We start from the raw sequence: 11,902 nt of genomic DNA, 5'->3' as shown, positions 1-11,902 counted from the left end.
GAACAGACACTTCTCCAACGAAGACATACAAATGGCTATCAGACACATGAAAAAATGTTCATCATCACTAGCCATCAGGGAGATTCAAATTAAAACCACATTGAGATACCACCTGACACCAGTTAGAATGGCCAAAATTAGCAAGACAGGAAACAACGTGTGTTGGAGAGGATGTGGAGAAAGGGGAACCCTCTTACACTGTTGGTGGGAATGCAAGTTAGTGCAGCCACTCTGGAGAACAGTGTGGAGATTCCTCAAGAAATTAAGAATAGAGCTTCCCTATGACCCTGCAATTGCACTGCTGGGTATTTACCCCAAAGATACAGATGTAGTGAAAAGAAGGGCCATCTGTACCCCAATGTTTATTGCAGCAATGGCTACGGTCGCCAAACTGTGGAAAGAACCAAGATGCCCTTCAACGGATGAATGGATAAGGAAGATGTGGTCCATATACACGATGGAGTATTATGCCTCCATCAGAAAGGATGAATACCCAACTTTTGTAGCAACATGGACGGGACTGGATGAAATTATGCTGAGCGAAATAAGTCAAGCAGAGAGAGTCAAGTATCATATGGTTTCACTTATTTGTGGAGCATAACAAATAACATGGAGGACATGGGGAGATGGAGAGGAGAGGGAGTTGAGGGAAACTGGAAGGGGAGATGAACCATGAGAGACTATGGACTCTGAAAAACAACCAGAGGGTTATGAAGGGGCGGTGGGAGGGGGTGGGGTGGGGTGGGAGGTTGAGGAACCAGGTGGTGGGTAATAGGGAGGGCACGTACTGCATGGAGCACTGGGTGTGATGCCAAAACAATGAACACTGTTATGCTGTAAATAAGCAAATAAAAATAAATTAATTAATTAAATTAAAAAAAAAAAAGAAATTAAGAATAGAGCTTCCCTATGACCCTGCAATTGCACTGCTGGGTATTTACCCCAAAGATACAGATGTAGTGAAAAGAAGGGCCATCTGTACCCCAATGTTTATTGCAGCAATGGCTACGGTCGCCAAACTGTGGAAAGAACCAAGATGCCCTTCAACGGATGAATGGATAAGGAAGATGTGGTCCATATACACGATGGAGTATTATGCCTCCATCAGAAAGGATGAATACCCAACTTTTGTAGCAACATGGACGGGACTGGAAGAGATTATGCTGAGCGAAATAAGTCAAGCAGAGAGAGTCAAGTATCATATGGTCTCACTTATTTGTGGAGCATAACAAATAACATGGAGGACATGGGGAGATGGAGAGGAGAAGGGAGTTGAGGGAAACTGGAAGGGGAGATGAACCATGGGAGACTATGGACTCTGAAAAACAACCAGAGGGTTTTGAAGGGGCGGGGGGGGTGGGAGGTTGAGGAACCAGGTGGTGGTAATAGGGAGGGCACGTACTGCATGGAGCACTGGGTGTGATGCCAAAACAATGAACACTGTTATGCTGTAAATAAACAAATAAACGAATTTAAAAAAAATAAAATAAACAATTTTTAAAAAGTATATGACCAAAAAAAAATGTGTGTATATATATATATATATATATATATATATATATATATATAAAAGCAAAAAAGGGGAAGAACCTCATCAGAAAGAACCCCAAGTATAAGATTTACATACCATCAGGACAAACACTAATACACAGAAACATTGGCGGAAGGAAAACTTGGGAGAGTGGTTATAAATTTTCAGTGTGGGTGAGGAAGGTTATTTTGATTCCTCCTGAATGTATCTTGATGTTTTTGTTAAGGGACTCAACTTTCCTAAGTTACAGGGGGATTAGAAACTGGTTTGCCTATAGGGGTAGCATTGATTGGGGAAAGGGGATTACCTTGAAGTTTAACTCTATATGTATAGTAGAAAATAAAAATTAAAAAGAATAAACTAGACTAAACTAAGTTAAAATTAAAAAGAATTAAAAAAATAGAAAAGCAAAAGAAAAACACGGGTGTATGTATCAAAAAGTTCAGGCTAGAAGGTTATTAAAGAATTTGATGTACTGGACATCTCAGTGTGATCGTAAATAGGTTAAAAAATTATCTGTATGTATTAAAAAAAAAGAACCAGAATATTATTAAAGAGTTAAAAATAAAAGTTGTATTTATGAAGTAGTGTTGGTTGTTCTCTTGTAGTCTTTTTTTTTTCTTCCTTCCTGGTTGGTTTTCTGGGGGAGGGGCCTGCCACGTGGGTTTTCAGACAATGATGTTCCCTGAGTTAGGTCCTCCCGTTCCCCTCAAGGGGGTGGGCTCTGAGGAAACTGGTTTTTTCAGACTTTTGTTCTCTGGGGGGTTTTATGTTCTTTCATCTGTTTTCTCTCGCCTTGACAGCTTTTGATGGGTTTTGGAGTTTTAGAGGAGAGCAAACTTCACCCTGACCTCCCTCTCAGAGAGAAGCCTCAGAATGCTCTGCAGAGCTGCTGGCAGAGTCGGTTCTGAGTCTTGGTCCCTGGGGATGCAGGATCTCCTCATTGTACCCAATACCAGGGCAGCAGCAGCTGTCTAGGCAGCTCCAGACCGCCAGGGAGGTTCCGAGCAGAGATCACACACACTGTGATCTTCCCGCTCTGCCGGGCTGGGATGTCTGGTTTTTCTGGATGCCAGAGCTCCAGGCTAGCGCCTATGAGCACCTCTCCCAGAGGAGGGTGTGGGACATGCGCCTTTCAGGATTGCCGTCTGGTCAGTCTCCCAGCCCCTCATGGGAGCCAGACCCCACTCGTTCTCGGGCACGCTGGTGGGTCATGTGCGCTGGTGGCTCAGGGACAGAGACCTGATTTCTCGGCCACACACTCTCTGGCTCAGCGCCAGGGGAGGCTGACCTGTGTCCGCGGAATTAGGTCCCTGTCCCTAACCGCCCAGATTCCCACTATTTGCCCCCGTGATCCTTTGCTCTTTGTTTTTTGAGTGCTTTCAACCAGACTCCAAGTTAATGTTGGTCCCCAGATGCAGGGCACTCTCGTATTGGAGTATTACTTTGCAATCGGTCACCTCTGGTGGCTCCCTCCCCCTTTTGTTTATCTTCCGATATCAGTCCGACGCTCCCAGTCTGTTTTACCTGCCACTGGCATCCTCTGCTCCTGTAGCGATCCAGACGTGTATAATTCTGATTAGGCTGATTTCATGGGTGGTCGGAGTTCTTTGGTAGGTAATCAGCTCACTTTTGGGTACAGGTTGAAATGGGGCCTCCTCCTACATCCCCGCCATCTTGACTCCCCCCTCAACTGTTTCTTTTGTAAAATTCGGATAGTAACATCTACCCTCCTCACCTTCCAGGGTGGTACTGGAGTTTCCATGTTCCTTTTTGTCTCATTGTCCACATCCATTTCTCCCCCAAAATGGCTCTAGAGACTTTACCATTTACACTACCATCTCTGTCTCTAATTCATGTTGCCAGGCTCTAGCAGATTCATTTTTTTTTTTTAAAGATTTATCCATTTGACAGATAGAGATCACAAGTAGGTAAGTAGGCAGAAAGGCAGGCAGAGAGAGAGAGAGGAGGAAGCAGGCTCCCAGCCAAGCAGAGAGCCCGATGCGGGGCTCGATCCCAGGACCCTGGGATCATGACCTGAGCCGAAGGCAGAGGCTTTAACCCGCTGAGCCACCCAGGCGCCCCTCTAGCAGATTCATTTTACCAAAAACACCACTAAATATTCCTTTCCTTTTTGAAACCCTTCAATGGTTCATTACCTATTAAATTAAATCCAAACTTCTTAGTAGTTCAAGACCTACTATATTCTGAGCATCACCTACCACCTAAGCTTATCAATCTCCACTGCTTCCTTGGTAGAGGGAAGCCAGGTTTGTGAATACTCTTTGAACCTTGAGCCTTGCCTTTTTCAGCCATGCCATTGTGTATGCTTACCCATGTACATGAACTATCCTCCATCCTAACCCCCTTTCCAGTCTCATGGCTTCTCCCATGGCCCCACAATAGAAGTATTTCACTGTCTTTTAACTCCTGAAGTACAAACCCTCTGTATTTAATGTATAGTAATCACCCCCCCACCATTAAACTGCAAACTCCTTTTGAGAAAAAGAACTTTATTCACAATGGTGCCTAGCACGCTACTTTAAGGAGAGTAGGTGATCAATATGTATTTGTCACATAAATGAATAGCAATGACAAAACATTTGACTTTTATAGAATTTATATGTGTTCTAAAATAGTTTTAAATTATAAACAAAAATTATATTCTACCAATACATACCAGTACTGTCACAGTAGCTGTAAAATACTGAAATACCTCCCTAACATTGCCCCTTGCCCCCTGAATGCCTCCCACTGCCATTTTCGGCCTGGTTTCTCCTCCCCTAGGAGCATCTGGACTCCCACACTACCCTAACTAAAGAATTAATATCTTCCACAGCAAGGAGCACTCTTCCCCAGCCATATGGCCAGTGGTCTAGAGGTGGAAGTATCTATTCTAACTGATCAAGACCCCTGCAAAGTTACTGTTAAATTACCCCTTATTATAAACAGTTTACACAATTTGAAAATGAGGCTTCTTCTCCCTGCAAAATTTCATGGAAGAGTCAGAAGATCCAGGGATAGAGAGGAAATGAAATTCTGTCAGTCTCTGAAGTTTTAGGGTACATCCATTAGGACTCAATCTTCATGTAAACCAGAAGATAAGCAGTTTCTCTCCTAGAAGAAAAAAAAAATGCAACAGCATAACAGAAATGAAATATTCATAGTTAATTGACACATTACTAATTCATGATAGGACAAGCATCAGAAAAGTTTCTGGTTGTTGAATCAAGTCTTCATCCATCCATCACCACAGAGGGAAAAAAATGGGTAACCTGGTAAAATAGCCACTAAGCTTCTATTAGTTGATATCTGTATTGGGGGTTGACAAACTACCAGGCCACAAGCCAAATCTAACCCTGTTTTTGCAAGTAAATTTTTTTTAAGATTTTATTTATTTATTTATTTGACAGAGACAGAGAACACAAGTAGGCAGAGGCAGGCAGAGAGAGAGGGGGAAACAGACTCCCTGCCAAGCAGAGAGCCCTATGCGGGGCTCGATCCCAGGACCCTGAGATCATGACCTGAGCTGAAGGCAGAGGCCCAACCCACTGAGCCACCCAGGTGCCCCTTTTGCAAGTAAGTTTAAATAGAACACAGCCACACTCATTCATTCATGTATTTTCTGTGGCTGTTTTTGTGGTACAAGATCAGAGTTGAGTGGTCGCAACAGAGACTATATGGCTCACAAAGCCCAAAACGTTTACTCTCTTGTCCTTTACAGAAACAGTTTGCCAAACCCTGATCTAAATAATGAGAGAATCAGTGACAACCAGAAGGGGATAAAGAATGGGCACCAAAATGAGATGTTCAGAAGAAAGAAAAGACAAAGATAAAAAGTAGAAGACTGTGAGAAGATTTCAAACAAAAATTTCACCTAATTCATTATTTTTCAAGTGATAAGGTCCACTACTACAGCTGAAATCATTTCTAATACCACCTCTGGTATACAATGTCACCCCAAATCCAGAAACTCAATGGAAAAACTTACAAAGTCTCTCTGCTTTAACTTCATCTGGAGACAGGGGAGTAGGGGACCCTAATTTGATCTGGTCCTTGGAATTCAGCTAAAGAGCTATCAAGTCATTCTTCTTTTTATTTAACTTCAATTAGCAAAGGTATGGTACATCATTGGTTTTTGATAAAATGTTCAGGGATTCATCAGTTCAGTATGACACCCAGTGTTCATCACATCATTTGGAACACCTGTAAACTCAACTGGAGATCTAAGAAAAGAAGTGCTGCTATTCTGCAAATAGAAAAGTGACCACTTTTTTGCAAGGTAGGAGGTGCAGAGAAGTGAATCTGAGGCAATATATGGGAAGATAAACCTCAGGGGAAGGAAGCCTCCATAAGCTGGCTACCAGAAAGTTAAATAAGCAACAGTGTGTAAAATCAGAATTTTTAGAAGTCTGTTCCACCGGGAGATCTCCCTGCTGAAAGGTCCTCAGGAGGCAAAACCAGGCAGAATCCCAGAGTGGATGATACGGTCTCATGATCCCTAGGGTCACAGAAAGAACAGGGAGCCTCAGTGTGGCAGAGTTCCAAGCATTGCAGCAGGGAACCTGGCTTCAAATGGCAAGACCAGGAGTGGTTTTTCTGCTTGGTGTTGCCATAAACCTTGAACCACTGCATGGCTGGGGGACCATTCTCAAAGCAGGAGCCCAGAAAAAGGCAGAATTGCAGCAAGACACCCCCCCTCCCTGTCTTTGGAGGAGCAGCATAGGTGTGTACCACAGGAGTCTGTAAAGTTTGGAGACTCAAAAGGGGGAGGGGTCACATGTCTGAGATTAAAATTCTCCATCACAGGCTTTGTGAGCCCTGCAGACAGAAACCGAGTAGACAAGAGTGATTGCTTTTCCCTGATGGTGCACTGGGGAGTGGGGGGTACAAGCTTTCAGCTCCAAGGCTGGAGATCAGGTTGCTGTAATTTTCATTGTCATCCCCCCAATCAGCACTGAAGCCTTCAGAGGAAAAAACTACCACATAGAGCAATCCAGAACTATTTATCTGAGCCCAGCCCCCTTTGCAAGGGGCACAATACCACCCAAGCAAAGACACATGAGAATCAGTGCAAAATGTCCCTCCCCCAGAAGGGGCCGGCTCCCGGCAAGCGGCGGAGGAACGGAGCACAAAATCAGGACTTTTAAAAGCCTGTTCCACTGAGGGACATTGCTCCAGAGGCTAAACTAGGGTGAAGCCCACGCAGGGTCAGCGTGGCCTCAGGTCCCGCAGGGTCACAGAAGGATCGGGGGTGTCAGAGAGTCGGAGAGCTCGCAGGTATTAGAACAGAGAAGCCGGCTGCAGAGACAGAGCCGAGGACGGAACTCTCAGCTCGGGGTTACCTTGAACTGGTCACGGGCTGGGTGAGCTGGGAGCACGGCTAGAGGCTGGGGATACGGGAGTGATTGGGTGCTATCCTCTGGGGGCGCACTGAGGAGTGGGGCCCCAGGCTCTCGGCTCCTCCGGGCCGGAGACTAGAAGGCCGCCATTTTCATTCCCATCCTCCGGAACTCTACGGAAAGCGTTCAGGGAACAGAAGCTCCCAAAAGCGAACCCGAGCCGATTACTTAGTCCGGCCGCCGGTAAGGGCGGTGCAATCCCGCCTCGGGCAAAGACACTTGAGAGTCACTACAACAGGCCCCTCCCCCAGAAGATCAACAAAATATCCAGCCAGGACAAAGTTCATCTATCAAGGAAAGTAGGTTCATTTCCTAAGACAGCTGCGCAATTCCAGAGGAGGAGAAAGCAAAGCACAGAACTCATGGCTTTCTCCCCATGATTCTTTAGTCTTGCGGCTACTTCAATTTTTTTTTTCTCTTTTTTCAATTTTTTTTCTTTTTTTTTTCTTCTGCTAAATTTTTTAAAACTTTTACCCTTTTCTTTTTTAACATTTTTTGACTAGTTTATCTAAATATATATTTTTTTCTTTCTTTTTTATATTTTTTCTTTGTTTTATTTTTTAAATTTTTTTCTTTTTTTCTTTTTTTTTTTTTCAGAACCTGTTTTTATCCCCTTTCTCCCCCCCACAATTAGGGGTCTCTTCTGACTTGGTTTTTTCTGGGGTCTTTGCCACCCTTTTAGTAGTTTATTTGCTCCTTCATATCCTCTTATCTGGACAAAATGACAAGGCGGAAAAAATCACCACAAACAAAAGAACAAGAGACAGTACCGAAGGCTAGGGACCTAATCAACACAGACATTGGTAATATGTCAGATCAAGAGTTCAGAATGACGATTCTGAACATTCTAGCCGGGCTCGAAAAAGGCATGGAAGATATTAGAGAAACCCTCTCTGGAGATATTAAAGCCCTTTCTGGAGAAATTAAAGAACTAAAATCTAACCAAGTTGAAATCAAAAAAGCTATTAATGAGGTGCAATCAAAAATGGAGGCTCTCACTGCTAGGATAAATGAGGCAGAAGAAAGAATTAGTGATATAGAAGACGAAATGACAGAGAATAAAGAAGCCGAACAAAAGAGGGACAAACAGCTACTGGACCATGAAGGGAGAATTCGAGAGATAAGTGACACCATAAGATGAAACAACATTAGAATAATTGGGATTCCAGAAGAAGAAGAAACACAGAGGGGAGCAGAAGGTCTATTGGAGAGAATCATTGGAGAGAATTTCCCTAATATGGCAAAGGGAACAAGCATCAAAATCCAGGAGATGCAGAGAACCCCCCTCAAAGTCAACAAGAATAGGTCCACACCCCGTCACCTAATAGTAAAATTGACAAGTCTTAGTGACAAAGAGAAAATCCTGAAAGCAGCCCGAGAAAAGAAGTCTGTAACATACAATGGTAAAAATATTAGATTGGCAGCAGACTTATCCACAGAGACCTGGCAGGCCAGGAAGAGCTGGCATGATATATTCAGAGCACTCAATGAGAAAAACATGCAGCCAAGAATACTCTATCCAGCTAGGCTATCATTGAAAATAGAAGGAGAGATCAAAAGCTTCCAAGACAAACAAAAACTGAAAGAATTTGCAAACACCAAACCAGCTCTACAGGAAATATTGAAAGGGGTCCTCTAAGCAAAGAGAGAGCCTAAAAGTAGTAGATCAGAAAGGTACAGAGACAATATACAGGAACAGTCACCTTACAGGCTAATAATGGCACTAAATTCATATCTCTCAATAGTTACCCTGAATGTTAATGGGCTAAATGCTCCAATCAAAAGACACAGGGTATCAGAATGGATAAAAAAACAAAACCCATCAGTATGTTGCCTGCAAGAAACCCATTTTAGACGTGAAGACACCTCCAGATTTAAAGTGAGGGGATGGAAAACAATTTACCATGCTAATGGGCATCAGAAGAAAGCTGGGGTGGCAATCCTTATATCAGATCAATTAGATTTTAAGCCAAAGACTATAATAAGAGATGAGGAAGGACACTATATCCTACTCAAGGGGTCTGTCCAACAAGAAGATCTAACAATTTTAAATATCTATGCCCCTAACGTGGGAGCAGACAACTATATCAACCAATTAATAACAAAATCAAAGAAACACATCAATAATAATACAATAATAGTAGGGGACTTTAACACTCCCCTCACTGAAATGGACAGATCATCCAAGCAAAAGATCAACAAGGAAATAAAGGCCTTAAATGACACACTGGACGAGATGGACATCACAGATATATTCAGAACATTTCATCCCAAAGCAACAGAATACACATTCTTCTCTAGTGCACATGGAACCTTCTCCAGAATAGATCACATCCTGGGTCACAAATCAGGTCTCAACTGGTATCAAAAGATTAGGATCATTCCCTGCATATTTTCAGACCACAATGCTCTGAAGCTAGAACTCAATCACAAGAGGAAAGCTGGAAAGAACCCAAACACATGGAGACTAAACAGCATCCTTCTAAAGAATGAATGGGTCAACCAGGAAATTAAAGGAGAATTGAAAAAATTCATGGAAACAAATGATAATGAAAACACAACAGTTCAAAATCTGTGGGACACAGCAAAGGCAGTCCTGAGAGGAAAATATATAGCGGTACAAGCCTTTCTCAAGAAACAAGAAAGGTCTCAAGTACACAACCTAACCCTACACGTAAAGGAGCTGGAGAAAGAACAAGAAAGAAACCCTAAACCCAGCAGGAGAAGAGAAATCATAAAGATCAGAGCAGAAATCAATGAAATAGAAACCAAAAAAAACAATAGAAAAATATCAATGAAACTAGGAGCTGGTTCTTTGAAAGAATCAATAAGATTGATAAACCCCTGGCCAGACTTATCAAAAAGAAAAGAGAAAGGACCCAAATAAATAAAATCATGAATGAAAGAGGAGAGATCACAACTAACACCAAAGAAATACAGACAATTATAAGGACATACTATGAGCAACTCTACGCCAACAAATTGGACAATCTGGAAGAAATGGATGCATTCCTAGAGACTTATAAACTACCACAACTGAACCAGGAAGAAATAGAAAACCTGAACAGGCCCATAACCAGTAAGGAGATTGAAACAGTCATCAAAAATCTCCAAACAAACAAAAGCCCTGGGCCAGACGGCTTCCCAGGGGAATTCTACCAAACATTTAAAGAAGAACTAATTCCTATTCTCCTGAAACTGTTCCAAAAAATAGAAACGGAAGGAAAACTTCCAAACTCATTTTATGAGGCCAGCATCACCTTGATCCCCAAACCAGACAAGGATCCCACCAAAAAAGAGAACTACAGACCAATATCCTTGATGAACACAGACGCAAAAATTCTCGCCAAAATACTAGCCAATAGGATTCAACAGTACATTAAAAGGATTATTCACCACGATCAAGTGGGATTTATTCCAGGGCTGCAGGGTTGGTTCAACATCCGCAAATCAATCAATGTGATAGAACACATTAATAAAAGAAAGAACAAGAACCATATGATACTCTCAATAGATGCTGAAAAAGCATTTGACAAAGTACAGCATCCCTTCCTGATCAAAACTCTTCAAAGTGTAGGGATAGAGGGCACATACCTCAATATTATCAAAGCCATCTATGAAAAACCCACCGCAAATATCATTCTCAATGGAGAAAAACTGAAAGCTTTTCCGTTAAGGTCAGGAACACGGCAGGGATGTCCATTATCACTACTGTTATTCAACATAGTACTAGAAGTCCTACCCTCAGCAATCAGACAACAAAAAGAAATTAAAGGCATCCAAATTGGTAAAGAAGAAGTCAAACTATCACTCTTCGCAGATGATATGATACTATATGTGGAAAACCCAAAAGATTCCACTCCAAAACTGCTAGAACTTGTACAGGAATTCAGTAAAGTGTCAGGATATAAAATCAATGCACAGAAATCAGTTGCATTTCTGTACACCAACAAGACAGAAGAAAGAGAAATTAAGGAGTCAATCCCATTTACAATTGTACCCAAAACTATAAGATACCTAGGAATAAACCTAACCAAAGAGGCTAAGAATCTATACACAGAAAATTATAAAGTACTCATGAAAGAAATTGAGGAAGACACAAAGAAATGGAAAAATGTTCCATGCTCCTGGATTGGAAGATTAAATATTGTGAAAATGTCCATGCTACCTAAAGCAATCTACACATTTAATGCAATCCCTATCAAAATACCGTCCATTTTTTTCAAAGAAATGGAACAAATAATCCTCAAATTTATATGGAACCAGAAAAGACCTCGAATAGCCAAAGGAATATTGAAAAAGAAAGGCAAAGTTGGTGGCATCACAATTCCGGACTTCAAGCTCTATTACAAAGCTGTCATCATCAAGACAGCATGGTACTGGCACAAAAACAGACACATAGATCAGTGGAACAGAATAGAGAGCCCAGAAATCGACCCTCAACGCTATGGTCAACTAATCTTCGACAAAGCAGGAAAGAATGTCCAATGGAAAAAAGACAGCCTCTTCAATAAATGGTGCTGGGAAAATTGGACAGCCACATTCAGAAAAATGAAATTGGACCACTTCCTTACACCACACACGAAAATAGACTCCAAATGGATGAAGGACCTCAATGTGAGAAAGGAATCCATCAAAATCCTTGAGCAGAATGCAGGCAGCAACCTCTTCGACCTCAGCCGTAGCAACATCTTCCTAGGAACAACGGCAAAGGCAAGGGAAGCAAGGGCAAAAATGAACTATTGGGATTTCATCAAGATCAAAAGCTTTTGCACAGCAAAGGAAACAGTTAACAAAACCAAAAGACAACTGACAGAATGGGAGAAGATATTGGCAAACGACATATCAGATAAAGGGCTAGTATCCAAAATCTATAAGGAACTTAGCAAACTCAACACCCAAAGAACAAACAATCCAATCAAGAAATGGGCAGAGGACATGAACAGACATTTCTGCAAAGAAGACATCC

The 11,902-nt window shown here is 42.1% G+C and overlaps 1 protein-coding gene across 2 annotated transcripts in view; it reads right to left on the bottom strand.

Moving 5' to 3' along the window:
* Positions 1-4,061: 4,061 nt before the first annotated feature.
* The window catches only part of USP18 (ubiquitin specific peptidase 18), an 81,112-nt gene continuing 73,271 nt past the window's right edge, over positions 4,062-11,902 (bottom strand). For both annotated transcript variants that reach the window (XM_046010820.1, XM_046010821.1), the window contains one exon: positions 4,062-4,648. In XM_046010820.1, the coding sequence (XP_045866776.1) occupies positions 4,603-4,648 (46 nt within the window). In that variant the 3' untranslated portion in view covers positions 4,062-4,602. The remainder of the gene's footprint in view (positions 4,649-11,902) is intronic.

The sequence above is a fragment of the Meles meles genome, chromosome 7 (genome assembly GCF_922984935.1).
Source record: "Meles meles chromosome 7, mMelMel3.1 paternal haplotype, whole genome shotgun sequence".
In the NCBI taxonomy this organism is placed as follows: Eukaryota; Metazoa; Chordata; class Mammalia; order Carnivora; family Mustelidae; genus Meles; species Meles meles.
This window is presented reverse-complemented; position numbering and strand designations above follow the sequence as displayed.